The 20,767-nt window shown below is 36.1% G+C and overlaps 1 protein-coding gene across 1 annotated transcript; it reads right to left on the bottom strand.

The window, feature by feature from the left end:
- Positions 1 to 1,290: 1,290 nt before the first annotated feature.
- LOC129739890 (glutamate receptor ionotropic, NMDA 2B) lies at positions 1,291 to 20,442 on the bottom strand. The gene is made up of 3 exons (XM_055731433.1): positions 20,223 to 20,442; positions 13,027 to 13,146; positions 1,291 to 4,538 (listed from the first exon to the last, which is right to left on the bottom strand). The coding sequence occupies exons 1-3, from the start codon at positions 20,394 to 20,396 to the stop codon at positions 2,118 to 2,120; spliced, it is 2,715 nt and encodes a 904-aa protein (XP_055587408.1). The 5' UTR covers positions 20,397 to 20,442; the 3' UTR covers positions 1,291 to 2,117.
- Positions 20,443 to 20,767: the final 325 nt, after the last annotated feature.

Raw genomic sequence — 20,767 nt, 5'->3', positions numbered from 1 at the left:
TTCAGATTCAGAATTCAGATTCAGAATTCAGATTCAGAATTCAGATTCAGAATTCAGATTCAGAATTCAGATTCAGAATTCAGATTCAGAATTCAGATTCAGAATTCAGATTCAGAATTCAGATTCAGAATTCAGATTCAGAATTCAGATTCAGAATTCAGATTCAGAATTCAGATTCAAAAATCAGATTCAGAATTCAGATTCAGAATTCAGATTCAGAATTCAGAATTCAGAGTCAGAATTCAGATTCAGATTCAGAATTCAGATTCAGAATTCAGATTCAGAATTCAGATTCAGAATTCAGATTCAGAATTCAGATTCAGAATTCAGATTCAGAATTCAGATTCAGAATTCAGATTCAGAATTCAGATTCAGAATTCAGATTCAGAATTCAAATTCAGAATTCAGATTCAGAATTCAAATTCAGAATTCAGATTCAGAATTCAGATTCAGAATTCAGATTCAGAATTCAGAATTCAAAAATCAGATTCAGAATTCAGATTCAGAATTCAGATTCAGAATTCAGATTCAGAATTCAGATTCAGAATTCAGATTCAAAATTCAGATTCAGAATTCTGATTCAGAATTCAGATTCAGAATTCAAATTCAGAATTCAGATTCAGAATTCAGATTCAGAATTCAGATTCAGAATTCAGAATTCAAAAATCAGATTCAGAATTCAGATTCAGAATTCAGATTCAGAATTCAGATTCAGAATTCAGATTCAGAATTCAGATTCAGAATTCAGATTCAGAATTCAGATTCAGAATTCAGATTCAGAATTCAGATTCAGAATTCAGATTCAGAATTCAGATTCAGAATTCAGATTCAGAATTCAGATTCAGAATTCAGATTCAGAATTCAGATTCAGAATTCAGATTCAGAATTCAGATTCAGAATTCAGATTCAGAATTCAGATTCAGAATTCTGATTCAGAATTCAGATTCAGAATTCAGATTCAGAATTCAGATTCAGAATTTAGATTCAGAATTTAGATTCAGAATTCAGATTCAGATTTAGATTTAAGATTTAGATTCCAATTTTAGATTCAGATTTCTGATTAAGATTTAGATTCCAGAGTCAGATTCAGATTATGATTTCAAATTCAGATTCAAGATTCAGATTGCAGCCTCAAAACTCAGATACAAAATTCAGATTCAGCATTTAAATCCAGAATTTTTATTTCATTTTCATAATTCAGATTCAGGCTTTTAGATTTAAGAGTTCAGATTAAAAGTTTGAAATCAGAATCCATATTTCTAAGAGATTTCTTTACTTTTACCTTGTGAAAATGATTGAAAATGGCTTCAACAGCTGGATGGAAACTGAATGAAAAACAACCGATTGCTTCGGTTTAAGTTTTGAACTGGCTCGAATAATTTCTAAAACCCAGACTACTTCGATTGGAATCGTATTCCAAAAACGGAAATTTATTTACTCAGAATTGAAAAAGCTTCATTAACTTCAAATTGAATTTTTGATTAAGATTTAATTGTTTTGTTAATTTTAAATTGATTTTCGAGCTTGGTTAGTTTTCAAGTGTAGCACATTTCCCTGACTTTCAACTATTACTTCCTGGACCATTTTTCCATCAACAGTAAGAAACTAACTGCGGCGGTTTTGGTTTTTTTTTTGGTATAAACTGCTGTTTGTATTGTTTTGACTGACTGTTTTGAACACTCTCTGTATTGGTTTGGTTCTACGTAAGGTCTGGTTTTTCAACTTTTACTTTCCGCTAGTTGTTGTATAATAATCCTGTTTGCATCGCGCTGTAAGTGTCTTCATTCAAAATCTTTTCCCTCGTTTTTGGCTTCTGTTTGATTTCGATAATTTGTGACTGTAAACTGTTGTTGTATGTCTATAAGTTTGTGTAACACTCTACTTGGCGATGGCTTGTTTTGGCGGTGTTATTGTTGTTTCTTTTTTTATTCGTGTAAAAGTGCCTATCGCTTGTTTTTGTTTTGAGTTTTGGCTACCGTAGAGGATGGTGGGTTTAGTAGTAGGTGGTGTATTGTTGTGTTTGTGTCATGTTACGTCGTGTTGAGCTTAATTACACTTCTGTATGTAGAACAATTCCGTTGTAGATGTGGTGGTGGTTAGATGTAGACTCGCTCTGCTTACAGCACTGTTTCCATCTCGGCGATTTCGGTCTTGTAGGACCAACGATAGAGGTCTTGAGCACTGCCTCCGAGGCTGAGGTTGCCGAGGACGTTCGGCCGATGATGGCCGAGCTGTTCCCGTCGACCCGTTCCGATGATGTCATTCGTTGACGCGATTTTGATCTGCGGGGGTTTGATGCCGTGAGCATCCAGAGCTTTCTCCAGCTGGTTGTTACGTAGTCGGCTCATGTCCAGCTCGTGTTTGACCTTCCACAGATGGGTATCGCAAATCGGATCCTGGCAGCGATGTCGACGGAGAATTTCCGTAGCCTCAAAAACGGCACCACGGAAGGTCAGAGATTTGCCCATGGACAGCGATATCAAGGCACAGCAACCGCCGTGATCTTTCTTTGCAAGTCGTTTTCGGAAGTATTTGAAGTAGAGGTGTTCCAGCAAAAGTAACAGTGCTGCCAGCAGGATTCCTGCCATCAGCAGTAGAAAAGCGGACAAGAACTGTTCCAATGCGAGCGGATCGGATGATTTGTGTTCTTGTTTGCCAGGCCGACACGTTCCCGTCATCCAGTAGCGCCTGAGACGTTCCAAATCACCGTTAGCGCGGAATTCCAGAAGCCGTTTGTTAAACATTTGGACGTATTTCGAGTTTCGACTAAAAGCTAGGCCGTATCCAGTCATTGCGTACCACTGACCAACCGTCAACAGACGGCAGTCCTCGTCTTGCACAACCAAATAGTCTAGAACCGTTCCATCGTAGATGAAGGCATCTAGCTGACCGTTGAGCACCGCAGCCACGCCCTCCGCTACGCTCGTCTTATTATACTGTCGCATGTAGTAGTGCATTTCCTTAAAGTACTTCGAAATGGTCGAATCCGTATGGCTCCAAGGGATCGTCCCGAACTTCACAGTCGGTTTGTGTGAGAACGGGTGGGATAGTCGGGAGTCATCTAGGCCGGTAAACTCATGAAACTCCTCTCGGGTTATCATGAACGCAGCTAAGTTGGCAGTGTAGATAGCAAGGAACACTACAGCGAACATAGCCCATACATTGGTCATAAAGCGGGACGTGAAACCACGCGGTGAATCTACGTGCACGGCAGCCTGAAACAGTACTGCCCACACCAGCCAATACGTTCGGAACAGAGAAAACCGGTACGGCTTGTTTTCCGAGTTCTGCAACACCGTTTTCATATCGTATCCACTTGGCGACAGCCACTCAAACAAAAAGATCATAAACGTTGCAGCCTGGATAGCGAATATCCCCACCAACATCCACGAAGCCGTATCGAATGGTTCCAGGAACGCCGTCGGAGAAATGATCCCCGTTCTTTTCGCCACCACAATCGCAATACCGGTCTCCATAAAAGGTTCACTGAAATCCACCACCGCCTCCCGTTCCGCATTGATCATCAGCGACGTCAGCACCATATCCGTCTTCCTGTTCACCAGCTCATGGATCAACCCATTCCACTTCCCATTCTCCAGCGTTCCCCATTTTCCATCTTCAACTCTTACCAGTTCATAGGTAAATCCCAATTCCTCGGCAAACTTCTCCAACAAATCAATACAAAAACCACTACAACACTGATAGAACGACCCATTCTTGTGCGCCTGACCCATATCGATATCGGTCATCTCGTGATCTGCCGCAACCCGACACAACACTCCCCGATCCATCAAACACTTGCCACTAACCGGATCCGCAGGAGACAAATTTATATACGGCGCCTCCTCCAAGAACGTTATCTTCAGATGGAACTTTTCCGGAACCCCCTGCGGTGGTGTATGCGAATTCCCCGGCCACGCAATGTCCCGAATATCCAGCTTCTGTTGCTGCCACGATTTCCACACCCCGATCTCCTCCCACACCAGACCCTTACTGTTAACGCTCGGTCTCAGGTTCATGATCTTTAACTCCGCCGACTTCAAATCTCCATCGGCCGTAAACTCAATGTTCGGCCTGTTCGGTTCCCCCTCCAGTGACACATTCCTAAGATACTTGAAAAACACTTCCCCATTATCCCACCGGCCTTGGCCTTCGTCTTCGCACGACAAATGATGCGTGTCCAGACCTCGCCCTTCATTCTTCTTATCGTTCAGATAGTACTCCACCCCATAGGCATACACTCGTATCGCGTTGGAAATTTCGTTGAGTAGTGCCCCCGAAGAGGTGTCAAAGTGGACCCCCAACATTCCCATCGGAAACTGCGTTGGCGCCTGCATGTTTTCTATCACACTCTGCGTCACCACCCAGACGTAGTTTTCGCCGGTGATGTGTAGATCGTCGGCTGCCTTCATGATGTCCACCGCTTCGTCCTTGGTGCAGTAGAGGAGCATCACCCGCGCCTCGCTGTTGACCAGTTCGACCAGGTTGATCGGTCGCGTTACGATGATCGAGTTCAGGATCGTGAACTTGAAGTGGTCCTAAAATATGAAGAAAAGCTGTTAATGCTATTCCAATACGGAATCAGGTAAAGATGCTGCAATTCGCAAATAATTTAAAATTTGTAATATATGTCAAATGGAACAAAAATACGCAAAATACAGTTCGAAACCCCAAACCCAATCAAAACAAACCAAGCGTGAACTTGTTCGACTAAATTTGGCCCACTGTATCGAGCCAATTTTTATCGAACACGACAGCCCACAGTAGGCGTAGTTCCCGGAAAGTTCACGAGAGGTCCAACAATATTTCCGGAGAGAGAAAATCATTTCCACTGCGAACAAGGGCAGTAAATAGTAGCTGAGTGCTTGGCCGACATTGCTTTTCCGAGCAAAACTGGCCACGAAGGGTACACGGATTAGGAAGAGGCGAAAATGCGCCAACCAATCTAACCCGGAAGACCCGACGGAAAAAACAACCACTTTTTGTGCATCTTCATAATTAGACGGCCCTTTTTTGCACACCGCTCAAAACAGCGCTTTCTGGAACGTCTTATTTTCCCCGGATTAATCTATTTGCCGGACTGGAAAGGTTGCGTGTGCGGGATCCGCGTGGCACATGCAAGAACTGTGACCTCGAAACTAAATCCACATTGCAACCATTCGAAGAACAGCCAACTGGTCCGGGCAAAACTGACGACAGCAAAACCGAGTTGGCCGGAAAATCCGTCGCCGCAGTAGCTCGTTCAGGAGTCGGTCAATCAAGAGCAGGGTGAATCCAGGAATTCGACAGCACCCCGAAAAAGGATCGCAACAACACCAACAGGTGGTGATTATATCACCGCAAGGTTCGCCGGACATTCATCGGAAGCTTTTAGTATGGAGTGTGCGAAATCAATCAGCTCCTTCTGCCGCAAATTCGGCTATCAGCGTCGCTCCTTGGGGAACAGCTGGAAATTCAGCTAATCGGAATCGACGTTGCAACCCAAAGTAGGTTTATTTAGGAGGTAACCTCATCCGCCATATTGATTTGCTTACAGCTGACGGTCGTGACGTAGTTGTTATGAGATTTCTTGATCGGTATATGGAAAATTGATTTGTTTCCAATAAAAATTTTGTTTTTCGTTGCTAATTCCTTTGCTGCAGCCCTTAAGTGAATAAAGTCAGAGCGGTAAGTTTGATGGACACCCGAGTATGTGTTTTTTTTTTGCGGGTGTGAGCTTGTCAGTGTCATGTTCCGGGTTGCGGAAGCTAACAATCAACGAAAACTGAAAATGCTCCTGCTAGGCAGATTTCGTTTCACAGATTTCCATCCGATGTTCAGCGCAGAAAGTCTTGACTTAAGTTTCTCGGGCAGCCGGAAAGTATGAACACCAAGAATGTTTTTGTTTGCTCGCTACACTTTAAACCGGATGATTTCGAGCCCTCAGTTCTCGAAACTATCAAGTTCCGGCCGAGGTTAAACACTGCAGGTAAATTATTTAGTTTCAACCAGGCTCGTTTAACTCATTTGGAAATATTCTGTACACAGCCATTCCATCTATACGAGTTCCCGTTGCTGAGGCTCTTACGGATCGAGAACAACGGATTCAACGTAAGAAAAATAAGGTGTTGGTTGAACAACTTCTGGAAAACTCGAGCATTTCTTCGAAACCATTCACGCAACAACAAGGCATTGCTCCCGAGGAGAAAGTGGAGTGCTCAGAACCCCACCAAGATACTTCCAATGAAGGCTAGGTGAGTGCTCTGCAGGCTCGAATAGCTGAGCTGGAAAACGAAGTGTTGCAGCGCGACAACAAAATAATAGATGGTGGTTTGGTTAGCATGCAGAAAAAAGTTGTTAGTCTGCATAAATTAAACCGCTAACTGACGGAAGTACAAAACATGCAACTTTTGCAGCGAGCAAAGAAAGTTTTATCATCCAAATATACTGCCAATCAAATCGATGTGATGATGAACAAAAAAAGAAAAGCTGCTTGAACAGCGGAAGAACTTGCTAAAGTGTTCACATTGAAATATCTGAGCAAACCTGCTTTAGAATACGTAAGAAACGAGCTTTTATTTCCACTTCCGAGTGTAAGCTGTCTCGAAACACACGCAGCTAACATAGATATGCGAGCGGGATACTTTGCAAAGATTTTCGAACTACTCAAAGTGGCTGCGTATGCGAAATCGGATCGAGAGAGGATTTGCGTATTCATGTACGACGAGGTTTCCGTGACCGAAGCATTCGAGTACGATCGAAAACACGATGACGTTTTTGGGCCCCATAATAAAATGCAGGTGAATAAAATTGAATTTAAATTTTCTGTAAAATGCAGGCTTTCTGCAAATCTCTAACTTCAACTTTGTTTTAAAAGGTTATTGAAATGCGCGGTTTGTTTTCGGACTTCAAACAACCAATTTATGCTGGATTTGACGTAAGCATCACACAGCAGTTGCTGGACGAAGGAGTGAAACTGGCTTGGGAGGCAGGATATGAATGTGTAGCCTTTGTGTCGGACTGTGGAGGAAGGAATCAATCCATTTGGAGACATGTAGATCTCTTCGATCAATGCACTCACCTCATTCATCCGAGTACTGGTCAAAAAATTAACCTGTTTGCTGATGCGCCACACACTCCTAAGTTGTGCAGGAATTGGCTGTTTGATACTGGATTTACGTTTCTGGATGGGACAGCTATTCCACCCTTGAATGACGAAAGGAAACATCCTTTATGGTATCTGGTTACGAACAGTGACATTGAAATATCCGATACATTCTATTTGACATCAGACCATTTGTTAGTTCATGGCAGTCAGCGCCAAAACGTATCCTGGGCCGCAAAAATATTTTCACGGAAATGTGGCGTTGCTCTACAGAGAAAAGTTGGCACTGCTCAGGCTAAACAGTTATCGGAACTAATATTTATTACCAACGACTGGTTCGATGTTTTTAATTCGCGGTTCCCTGGAGAATCTCAAATATTGAAAAAACCATACGGATTGGTTCTGGATTCTCAAAACGAGGCTCTCGATCGCATGTACAACCTTGTGGGACTCCATATGTTGACATGCTTATGTCACACGATCAATGTAAATACGCGACAAATGATGATTCAATAAAACCACCTGAACACCCCTAGACGAACAGTTAACGAACTATATTCGTCTCAGTCATACGAACGCTCTCGCTTCAACAGAGCCAGTCCCCATCAAACATTTTTGTAGCTATATTCTCGTGCTGTTTTGATATACGTTCCATATATATTATAGAAAGATCGTATGATATTTGAAAAAACAGCATTAACCTACCAAAGTTGAGGCAATATACATACATAAATTTCTTTTTTTTTAAGTGACGAAAACTACAGCAATTGTGCGTTATTCGACACCTTATTCGTACCTTTTGGAAAAATGCAAGAGAGCGCAGTATTATGCTCTCAAAACCTTCAAATCGTTGCCAGCGACAATATTTTCCAGTTCTCTCATTGGTCAATATTACTCAATCCCCATCTGATTTTTAGCTATCTAGATGCAATGCTGGTTGCAGAGAGAACATGACGATGATTTTCTCAGTTGTAGCCCGCGCGGGAGCAAAATCATTTCAAAATTTTCGAATATGGCGGACTTTCTACCATATCCGATTTAAACTGACTTCAAACGACATTTTATACGATCTTTTCATTATGCAGTTGGAATTGCGATTCGCAACACCAACATAAACGACTTCAGTTAACATTTCTGATACGATTTCATGTTTGCTGGGTCGCGATCCAACCGACAGCAGAAGACGACGCGTATCAAGAAAGCGAGTGTGGTTAAGCGCCAGGAGGAACCATCATCTCCCGGCCAACCGAAGCCTAGGCCGGCAGTAAACCGGATTCTGGCATAGATTGTCCCTCAGCCTGGACCAGAACCCACAAACCTCATTGGTTCAATTAGACCTGGTACATCAAAAAACTTGAAGGTATGTATTTTTTACACTTTGATACTTTAAAAAATAGGCATATAACTTTCGAATGCAGGTCTTCCAGCGAGCATTCTCATGTCCATCATCTCTTTGAAAGCACTCTTCAAGGACATGCGTGAAAGGTTCGACATCAAGTATTTGATGATCGCCAAGTTGAACCAGGATGCATTGGAAAGCCTTTTTTCGATGCTTCGGGCCCGTGGTGGTGGCAACGATCACCCAACCCCTCTCAATGCTCTACGCCGATTGAGAGTGATCATGTTGGGCAAAAATATATCATCAGTCTCGCGTAGACAGAATACCGTGGTCCGCTGTAACGAAGAATATATCGTTCTGGATGTTTTGCGTTCGTTAAAAGGCAAAAATCAACAATGTGATTCCAAAACCGTTGAAATGAAGGAAAACGTTGATTCCAATACCCTCTTGGATGACTCCATCGCTGAAATATCGCGGATAGGATTTCAAAACGAGGTGGACGGCTTTGAATACCTGGTGGGAGCGATTTGCCGTAAACACAAAACGGAATTCCCTTATGTAGGCTCTTTTACATACCAGCTCGAAGAAGTTAATATGACGTTACGGGATCATGATTATGCTATTCCTGCGAGTTATGTAGAACTTTTTTTTTGGGGGGGCTTGACGAAACCTTCCACAGAATAGCTCACGCAGGCTCATCAGCTCGAACAATGCTTTAACAACTTGCACAAAAATCACATTTTTAAGGGACATTATGTTGTCCGCTCCGCTGTTGAAAATGGTGCTAAACTTAACCCCAACATTCCAAGGAATTTAGTTGACCATTTCTTGCGCCAAAGGACTTATATTCGAATTAATCATCTTAATAGAATTTTAAAAGAAAAAAAAAACAAATCAAAATGAATCTTGAAAGATTACAGAAACCTAATTCCACATCTTTGGGAAAAAATTTCAAGAAAATGAGAAAAATTTTATTGTAATTTGTTTCCATATCAATTGTTGTAATAAATTTTCTTAATTGAACTAACATTTGTTTTACATTACTTTAAAAAATGACCGGAACAGGAAAACTATATAACATACACTGCCGGCCAAAAGTTTGGGATCACCCGCTAAAAAACATGCAAATTTTAATCGTTCATATCTCAGCCGTCTTAGGACATATTGCAAATCTTCTGAACTCATTTTAAAGATAATGAGCAATAGCTATTTCGGAGTTGTTTTGCCCAGAAATAATGTTTTAGTTTTGCACCTAAAACTTAACCTGAAGTTAGAGCATTTTCGAAAAAACGCACTCAATATTCAAAGCCGATCATCTCGCGATAGGGTGGACCAAATTTCAAAATTTGAGTTGCATTAGAATCCTTATTCTATACTTCTCAAAACACAATCAAAAATGTTTTGCAAAAATTTAAGAATGAACTTTTAATTAATAAAATAGACACTTAAGTTATCGTCCAAAAGTTTGGGATCACCCCTAGTATGGTGTATCGACCAAAAGTTTGGGATCATTTTTTCAAAAACATGCAAATTTATCTCATTCATATCTTTCTCATCTAACATCGTATTGCAGATCTGAAGGGTGCATTTGAAAGCTTAGAAATTGTTGTTTTTTCATAAATTCATTAAAAAATTATATTTTAAATCCATAACCATAAAAAATTCACAATCATAAGTGTGAATTTCCAAAAAAACAATTCATTTCAAGTAAATTAGTTATGGTTATCACTTTAAAATATAATTTTTGTATGAAATTATGGAAAAACAACAATTCCTAAGCTTTCAAATGCACCCTTCAGATCTGCAATACGATGTTAGATGAGAAAGATATGAATGAAATAAATTTGCATGTTTTTGGCCAACACACCATACTGAGGGGTGATCCCAAACTTTTGGACGATAACTTAAGTGTCTATTTTATTAAATTAAAGTACATTCTTAAATTTTTGCACAACATTTTTTGATTGTATTTTGAGAAGTATAGAATAAGGATTCTATACCAACTCAAATTTTGAAATTTGGTCCACCCTATCGCGAGATGATCGGCTTTGAATATTGAGTGCGTTTTTTTGAAAATGCTCTAACTTTAGGTTAAGTTTTAGGTGCAAAACTAAAACATTATTTATGGGCAAAATACCTCCGAAATGGCTATTGCTCATTATCTTTCAAATGAGTTCAGAAAATTTGCAATATGTCCTAAGACGGCTGAGATATGAACGATCAAAATTTGCATGTTTTTAGGCGGGTGATCCCAGACTTTTGGCCGGCAGTGTATGACATAATTACGACCTGGGGGAGGAAAACTGAATAAAAAAAGAAAAAAAATCTTCCAAACGTCAAATTTCTCTCATCAATCAACCGACCAGTGCGAAGGTTCAAAATTTTACTTTCTCATTTAGTGGTTTTTAATAAAACTTGTTTGATACTGAAAAGCACTTGTTTTGCATAAAGCAATGATTTAATTAGGTTTTGTTTTGCTCTGGCAAATTCTTGCATGATTAGGCGTATTTATTCGCTCAAATTTCGAAGATCATACATAAAAATGGTTTGATGATTGGTTGTTCTAAAAATAGCTAAATCTAAATTTAGCACCTAAACAACTGAGTTACATGACTCGCTACACGAAACTGATCATCTAAAGTAAAATTTCGAACAATTACAAATCTTTTCAACAATTGCTGGCTTTTTGCCGAACATTAAAAAAATGATACAGAAAACGATACAGCAAATTTCAGTCTTCCTCCCCCAGATTACGACAACTGAAACTAAGAAGGGTTTCAAATTTTAATTTTCTGATAAAACGTATAACCTCAAGTTGCCAACAATTTTTTGTTCGTTTCCAATTAATAATTCAATGTATTTTTTTTTTTCAAATACTTTATTGCATTACTATCTTCAGTTGTAGGATAACAAATACTGTAACTTTGCATTTCAATTTAAAGAAAAACGATTTTTCAGTAAAATTTCTATACACTATGTGAGGAAACTCATAACAACTACGTCATCATCGTCGACAATACTAATGCACGACTGATGTACGCTACCCTATAATAAAAATACTCTGGTTGCAACCCACTCGTCGAGCAGAGCGTTGGTGAGTGGAAACCTAGGATGGAGAACCGAGAAGGGCAGGAGGCGTTGCCCCGCTGGGTGCAGCTTCGAAAAAAAGAGTCCATTCCTATTCAAAAAAATGATTTGCTGGACTCTGATCGAAGTAGTCAACGACAGGAAAAAGACGTGTTTTCCAAGGTCCAAATTTCTTCAGCGAATTTGGTAAGACACAAAAACTTATAGAAATAAAGTACTTTTCAAAGCAAGTTCACAGGTGTTGGGATAAAAGTAGTAGAAATTTTAACATTTTGAAAATATTGCCATGCATAAACGTTTTCAAGATCTGTGGCCTTCAAGTTTTTTTACAACACGTGTTGTATTTTCGCATGCTGTGATGCAGAAATAGCAATATTTCTATTACATACGGCTGAAATAGAAACAGTGTTGTAAAAAAATACAACGGCCAAAGATCTTGAAAACATGTTTGCATGGTGAAATTTTCAAAAAGTCACAATTTCTACCACATTTTCCCAACACCAGTGAACTTGCTCTCCTCGTTATTATGCCGATAATAGGCCTTAAATGGAGCAACCGATGTGTGTGGAAGGGATTTACAGGACAGGCTAAATAGGAGCGTGATCGAGTTAATCAAGAAGCGGAAAGTTGCCCCCAAGCTAAGTATTCAAAATCTACTTTCACATCTTAACTATTGAAAAGAATTTATTTGTTGATAAGACGTAATTTTTTCTCTTAACAAGAATTCAATAAATAGTTACTTGCTGTTTCAATTTTTTTTTATGTATGATTCTACAAAATGAAGCAAATTTCCTCTTTCCTCATTGATTTAGATTCCAGAAATGGAAATTAAAAAGGGAATTGAATTCAGACAACCATAATCCAAACTAGCATTTAAAATCCAGATCCTTACATCGGATTCAAGTTGGTTTGTTAAAATTGTTAGTATTGAATTCAAGAAATTACTAGAAATACTAGATTCAAAATTGGAATCAGAATTTCAAGTTCACGTTTAACTTGAAATTCAAATTCAAATTCATATTTGAGAATACGTATTCAGGTTCGGAACTCAGATTCAGAATCATCATTCAAAATTCCAATTTCAGATTCATCATTCACCATTCTGTAGATTTTAAATTTAATCATAATCTCATCCTGTACCCAAGATCCACTCCATAAGAAATTTCAATAGAAAGGAAACCGATTTTCCAGAACGTATCCGATTGTGTTCTTTAGCCACTTAAGTGTGTCTTCCAGGCAGCCAAACAGACGAAGGCACCCTCAAAAGGGTAATTTCTTCCCAATTGAAACCGGAAGAATGATCCCCGGTAGGTAGGTTGGAAAGTAGCTTGATACCTATTACAATGTGCTTGCTTGCTTACTTGCTCCCCAATGCCTGTTTATACGCTTCAATGGAATCCGTTGATGAACACGAATATTGCAAGTTTAATAAGACCCGGTCCCCTGTTTCCCCGACGCTCCCTTTTCTTCTTCTTTTTTCCACCGGTAAAACAAACCTGAGAACCAGGGAACTTACCATGGCCGCCACCTGTTCCCGGACCGCCTGCACAAAATCGTCGTGACCAGCAATCTGGGACGTTACCACCGAAAATTGGTGCCACTTGTAGCGCTCCAGGATGCTCAACATTGCCGCACTCTACAAACAAACGAGAAGATGAAGAAAGGGGGAGAAATTATTCAGAACAAGAATGGCGTATGAGGGTGGGTGATATGGGTGAGGGAATCAAAGGCCGGATGTATTGCTGCAACCAGGTACTGAGTCGTGTGATATATCGTATAAGGGTGGCAATGAATGTATGGAAAAAATATCATTCTCCAATTTAAAAAAAACCATCATAAACATTCTGTAGATAGCCCCAAAAATCTGACCTGTTCAAAATTTCAACTCAATCGAACTTAAATGAAAGCTGCCAAAAACAATTGAAATGACAAACAAATTTTGAATGGCAGAAATGTTCAAAAGTGCAACAACAAACATAAAAAAATTGAAATTTCAAAGGTAATAAAAATCAAAAAACATATCTTTATTGTCAAACATTACAGAAAATGACAAAAACGACAACAATAGCGAAAAAATGATTTAAAATTAAGAACGGTTAAATCACAAAACTTTTCTATACAACAAAGTGTTCAACAATGAATGACTGAAAGAATTTAAAAAAAATTACAAATCTGACAAAATAACAAAAATGATAAAAACAACAAAAATGCCATGAATAATATGAATAAAAAAAATTACAAAAATTACGAAAATGTGAAAAATTATGAAATGCCATAAATGACATAAATTTAAAAACACACACACAAAAATAATACACATGACGAAAGAATGATAAAAACGACCAAATTGACAAAAATAATAATAATGGCAAAAATTACAAAAATGAATGAAGAACAAGACAAAAAAAGACAAAAATGATCAAAATGACCAAAAACAGAAAAATGACATAAATTTAAAAAAAATTACAAAAATGTTGAAAAATTACAAAAACCACAAAAATGACAAAAACTACCACATTGACGAAAATCATCAAAAAGGCAAGAATAACAAAAATTACAGTATGATTGAAAAGCTTAAAACAAATTGATAAAAATGACGAAATGACAAAAACGAAAAAAAGTCATAAATTACAAAAATGACAAAACCGACGAAAATGACAAAAATGACAAAAATGCCGCAAATAACAGTCTTTATTATAAAAATGATAAAAACTTACAAAAACGACAAGAAGGACAAAAACTACCAAATAGAAGGGAAAGACAAAAATGACCAAAAAGGATAGAAATGACAAAAATGGTAAATATGACAAACATGGCTAAAGAAGACAAAAATGACAAAATGACAAACATTCCAAAAACGACTAAATTAACGAAAATTATAAAAATTTCCAAAAATCCATAAATGCCAAACAAGACAAAAATGAGAAAAATGACAAAATTGATAAAAATGATAATAAGACTAAAAAGACAAAATTAAAAAATGACAAAAAGCCATAATTACAAAAATTACAAAATATTTAAAAGGACTGAAAAACAGAAAATAACCAACTGAGAATAGTTACAAAAATGCCAACATGACAAAAATGACGCTAATAACAAAAATGTGTGAAGTGAAAAAATAATCAAAAATTTCGAAATTGACATAATTACAAAAATTACAAAAGACAAACATGACAATAATTCCAAAAAAAAAAACGAAATGACAAAACAACAAAACTTCCATTGATGACAAAAATGAGAAAAATAACAAAAATTAACAAATTAACGAAAATAATATCATTAGCATAATTTGGAAAATGACGAAAAAGACAAAAATGATGAAAAAGACGAAAAATAAGAAAAATTTCCAAAATGATAAATGAAAAAAATTACAAAAAAATGACAATATTTTCAAAATGCAAAATGACTAATGATAAATTGACGACAATTATTAAATGACAATGACATGATGACAAAGTAACAAAATGATAAAAATTACAAAATGACAAATTGACAAAACGACAAAAAGAACAAAACAAAAAAAAATAACAAAATGACAAGATGATAAAAAACCAAAATGACAAATTGACGATGAGACAAAATGAAAAAAAAAAACAAAATCTCAAAATGATAAAACTGACCAAGTCACAAATCTGGCAAAAATTATAAAAAATGACAGTTACAAAAACGATAAAATTTAAAAACTAACGAAAAGGACCAAAATGAAAAACTATCTAACCAAACGATTATGTGACAAATATCACATCATGGAATTAAACGACAAAAATTACAAAATGACTAAATTGATAATAAATTACCAAACTACTAAAAATCTCTCAAATAACAAAAACCACAATCAAGAAAACAATGACACAAATTACAAAACATAGTAAACAAAATTACAGAAGATTAAAGGTAATGACAAAAATTATTTATAAAATGAAAAAAAAACTGCAAAATTACAAAAAGTTATAGATTTAAAAAATGGAAAAATAACAACAACACAAAACTCAATAAATTTTCATAATCAATGACCAAAATCAAAACATCATTTATTATTAAATCCAATACTTTCAAAAATAACAAAAAATCACAAATATCACAAACAAAAAAGTGTTTCCTAACGAAAAATCATTTTTGTCTGTTTATTCTCCATTTTTTGTCATTTCTGTCTTATCCCTCATTTTTGTAAGTTTCGTAATTTTGACATTTTGACGTTTTTGTCATTTTTTATATTTTTATCGTTTTTGTCATTTTTATTGTTTTTGTTTTTTTTTTTTTAATATTTGTCGTTTGTGTAGTTTGTGTTTGTGTTTGTGTTTAGTAAGTATTTTTTTAATTTTTGTTTTTTTGATTAGTCATTTCTGTTGTTCTTTACATTTTCAGTTTTATTTTTGTTAGATTCGTTTTGTTGAAATTTTCGCCTATTATTCTTTTTATTTGTATAATATTTTGTAATATTTGTGATTTTTCATTTTTGACATCTTATTATCTTTGTATTTTTTATTCTGTCATTTTTGGTTATTTTTTTCAATCTTAATAGTATTGTCATTCATTGTTTGTTTCCTTTTCTCATTTTTTGCAAGTTTCGTCATTTTTATTGTCTGTCATTTGAGGTTTTTATTTTTTTTCTATTTTTCATTTTTTTGTGTTGTTTATCATTTTTTGTCATTTCATTATTTTTTTTTATTATTGAGGATTTTGTTATTTTTATCATTTTTTCATTCTTAAAGAATTAAAAAATGATAAAAATAATTTTTTTTTTGTTATCTTATTCTTTTTTGTAATTTTCATGTTTTGTTAAGGAGTTACCTATTTTGGTTGTAATTGACATTTTTGTCATGCTTGTTAGTAAGGAGCAGGGCCGTAGGAAGAACCGACTCATGGGGGGGGTTTTGGAAAATTATTTTTACCTATGATTTTTGCCAAATAATGCACGAATAAAAAAATTAAAAAAAAATATGTTTGTAACTATGACACTAAAACCACAAAGATGATAAAGTGTCACTAATTAAACTCAATAATAATGTTTGTAACTTTTGATTATTCATTTAAAGTACTTTTTAATATGGAATTTTCATTCAGCAATAGTTAAAATCCTTTAAAAAAGTCTGGTAGATCAGACTTATATGAGGCTCTCAGAGCCAAAGGCATATAAGTAACAAAATGGTCGATTTTGAGTTAATGATGCGAAACGATTCTTCACACTACAAGCTACATTTAATGATTTTTTTGGAATTTTTGATTTTTTTTTACATACTTTTACATTAGAAAGAAAAATACAGATTCTCGAAAAATATATGGAAAATGGTCAAACACATCAATTTAAAAGCTTGTTTTCTCGAAATAAGCTTTTGTGCACTTATACCCCTTTGGCTCCAATGGCCTTATTTGATTTGAGCATAAAATAAGTTCTTTTAAGGGTAGCCTTCAATTACTTAATACAAAAAACTTATTCTATACTTTATAAAGCCCAAGCTTCCTAATTTTTTCGCAAATTCCAAGATTCTAACCTTTGATGTAAATAAATAACTTTTTTTTGCATCAAATTGGATTGATGCAAACTTGAACTAAATTCATGATTTTAGTTTGAAATTAGGCTTTAAAGAAACTGCAATATCAATATTCAATCAATTATTCCCGTGGACGCAAATGTTGACCGATTTTGCCGAATGATCCGAATGATGAAAGTTCCAACAAACAATTTTATTTTTAAATTGCTTACAATTTCTGACAGCTTTCCAGTATTTAAGTGCTTCTTTGATTTTTTGTATTGTCCAAGATACATCTATTCAGCGATGTATTAATATGTGAGGGTCCAATGTACTTTTCGACCTCCATCCCGGATTTTTCGGTAGAAAAAAAAATCGTACTTAAAACAAAGACATCCAATTTTGTCTTTGCTTCGCTGTATCTCATTTCTCAATGACCCGATTTCCTAAACTCAAATTTTAGTTTTTTTTCGTTAGTTTAATCATCATTTTCATAGAACATTCTTGGCCTCTTAAAAATCTCAGTTCTTCAGTATATTGAAATGACGATTAAGATTGTTTTAATCTGCGCTTCGGATCATATTGACCCGAACGGCTTTGGAGGGTTAAACAATACTCCGAGAAGATATAGAATTTCATGCAGATTTTTTAGGTTGAGATCAGGTTCAGTTTCTTTATCAGTAATTTTTTTTCATAAAAAATCAATCCCATAAAGAAAATCCTATTGATGATTTTTAAAATTATATCTGAGATATTTTCCATAATACAAAACTTAGAAAATTAACTCAAACTGTGTACAAATAAATTATGATTAAAAATTTGAAAACAGGAAATGAAATTGAAAAACAAATTTTTTGGTATATGTTCTCTTGAATTCCTCAACAATTTTATGTTGATTAAAAAACTCTTTAACAAAATAGAGCGTTTCTGAATATTGAATCTGAATTCTGAACCTGAATTCAAAAATTGAACTTTGATTTCTATACGATTTCTGGAATGTACAAAGAAAACGCCATTTAGATGTTTTAAATGCATAAATTTTGTGTAAGAACAAGAACTAAGTTTAAGAACTTCGAATTTGAATATAAAACAAAATTCTTCTTTTTTTCGGAAAACTATGATCAAAATATTGAAAATGGATATGATTTTAGAAAAACATGATTCAAATTCGATATGAAATGCAAAACCAAACTTGAACCAGAATTTCAAAGCAGCTTTTCATTTCTAACTTCTTATAATTATTCGAACCGAAAATCAAGAATCTTAAACTGGATACAGAATCATAAAACGAAAAAAGAATTACAATTTTGTTTATGGAAAACAGAACCAGAACGTCCAAAATGGGTTCAATTCAAAGTTTAAATAAATTTCTATAAACACGTGAGAAAGTTTTGAATAACTGCATCAGAATTCGGCACTTGGGATTGGTTTTTAAGGATTTGGCATTAGTTTTTAATCTGATTGTTACTCTAGAATAACTTTACTCTATTATCATAATTTGATTATTAATTTAAAATTTTGAGTGTTGAGTAGAATACCTCGCTTGCTTTTTTGGACTCTCATGGGGGGGGGGGGGGTTTAACCCCCAAAACCCCCCCCCCCCCCCCGTTCCTACGGCCATGGTAAGGAGTGTATTCGGAAAAAATGCAAGTTTTTTTTTGTGAATAACTTTTGAATGTATGGATGGAAATTGTTGAAAATTACAGCAAAGCTGCCTACAGACGCAATTTTTCGTGACTTTCTGGTTTTTAAGATAGCGTCCTGTGAAGAAATCTTTCGACTTTTATTTTCGGGCGCCATCTATAATGTATACCTTTCGCCATATTTTCTAAATCAAGGCTTTTTTCACGATGTATACTTTCTGAAGCTTGACCTTCAAAATTATTCCAAATTTTTAATTTTCTCGATGTTACGACAAATTTAAGAGATTGTCCTCCTTCGGCAAAAAATACAACATATTTGACTTTTCATGACTCCACCACAGTTTTCGCGTAATGGCACGATACAAGATCCAACCAAAACAGAGTAGAAACTTTGTGGGATCTTTTGAAGTTCTATGCAGGGAAAACGGTCGCATTTGGAGACAGTTTTCTTTATACATATATTTAGCCATTCATCGTGTCAATCGTTATGAATCACTAACTGATTTGCAGCTTCCACAGATAATCTGCCTGCCCCATATGAACTTTGGTCGAATAGTTGATTTCCAGCTGATTTGGGGTCTCCCACTGAAACTTTCCTGGATTTTCATCGATTCTGCCCAAAACAATTTTGTCAATGAGCATATGTATTGGATGCTATCTCAAAAAGTACTGATTGTAACCAAATATTGCACACGTGCACATCACATTACTAACTAACTTCACTGAGAATTTTATCAATTTTCATTCATGCATTCAAAAGTTATCCAAACAAGGTGTTGCGTTTTTTGTCGAATATTCTCTTTATGTATTTTAATTTCGTTTTTTTTTCTAGCTTCATCATTTTTTCGTTTTTGTCTTTTCTGTAAATGTTGTTACATTATTTTTCACTACTTTTTATTTCTTGTTGATTATTCTTGTGTCAGTTTTATCATCTATGTTTTTTGTACCTTTTTGAAATATATGTACAATTTGTCATAATTAACGATTTATGGTTTTTGTCTAATTAAAAAATATATATTTTCCACCTAGAAGAAAAACTTTTCAAATCTGTATTATGTGATATTCAAAAATTGTTACAGATCATTACATGTTCAACGTTATCTTAAAATAACAAGTTGGTTAATTTGAATGCATTTTTAATCTATTTTCACTACTTATATTTATTTTTAAAACAACCCTAGTGGAAAAGAAAAAAAATACAAGTTTTTAAATTGTGATTTTGTGCGAATTGTGTTTTAAATCTTAATCAGAAATTTTGAGTGCTTTGTGTCACCCCTTGGTCAAGTGCAATTGAGCTGATTTTTTTCAGTGGTGAGGTTTTTGGGCTAATGAACAAATCGTTTTTTTTTTCATAATTGTATTCGCTGTCACCCTAATTCTGTACCCGATGAGAGTCGAGTGAGCAAAAAAAATCCGAAAACCCCCCAGTTCAGTTTCGACAATGAAAATTCAATTTCCCGTGTTTCCTTCAGCCAAAATCTGCTTTTAACGGGATGAAGGGGGTGGATTTTTTTGTCAATCTTTCTCTCTCGCTCTCAGCATACTTGGCTAAAAAATGGGGAGGAAAGCCAAAAATTTGTGTGTTCCCGTGTGCTCACCTGATGTTCGATGCTGGGAGCCAGCTGGAGTTGCAACGTCGACTGGGAAGCCCTCCGCTCCAGGCCGGAATTGTCCGCGTTCCAGGAGATCACCGGAACGCCGAGGTACCCGGCCAGCTGCAGGAAGTACTGGGCCGAAGCCGTACTGCGCCCGTACGATTCGTAGTTCATCATGTACAGGATGGCGGAGACGTTCGCGTGCAGGAACTCCTTGCAGAGCGTGTTGAGGATGGCTGCAAAGAAGGAGGAACAACGAGATTGGGTTAGATAACAGCACTGCCACCGACATTTTATGGAAGCTGGGAAGAAGAAGAAACATGTTGGGGTGGGGGAGGTGATGAAATGAGGAACATGTGTGTCAGGGGGAGGTTTTAAATTAGAGTAATTATGTTGGAAATCGCTGTCGTTTCGATGCCGTTGTTTGCTCGCTCGTTCGCTTACTCGCGTCGAAAGGCGTGTACCATATCTGGCGGAAGATGAAGGTTCAAGGGATGTTAGATTGATTCATATTTAAACTTAACCAACGTTGAATATGCGTTTGTACA

This window comes from Uranotaenia lowii, chromosome 1, assembly GCF_029784155.1.
Source record: "Uranotaenia lowii strain MFRU-FL chromosome 1, ASM2978415v1, whole genome shotgun sequence".
Taxonomy (NCBI): domain Eukaryota; kingdom Metazoa; phylum Arthropoda; class Insecta; order Diptera; family Culicidae; genus Uranotaenia; species Uranotaenia lowii.
The sequence above is the reverse complement of the archived record's forward strand: the minus strand, read 5'-3'. Positions and strand labels throughout refer to the sequence as shown.

Excerpts from the sequence above, each read along its gene's own strand:
- LOC129739890 (XM_055731433.1), bottom strand. The coding sequence starts at position 20,396 with ATGATGAACTACGAATCGTACGGGCGCAGTACGGCTTCGGCCCAGTAC. Across the intron at positions 13,147-20,222 it reads CTCCCAGCATCGAACATCAG|AGTGCGGCAATGTTGAGCAT; the intron begins GTGAGCACACGG and ends GTTTGTTTGTAG. Across the intron at positions 4,539-13,026 it reads GGGAACAGGTGGCGGCCATG|GACCACTTCAAGTTCACGAT; the intron begins GTAAGTTCCCTG and ends TTCATATTTTAG.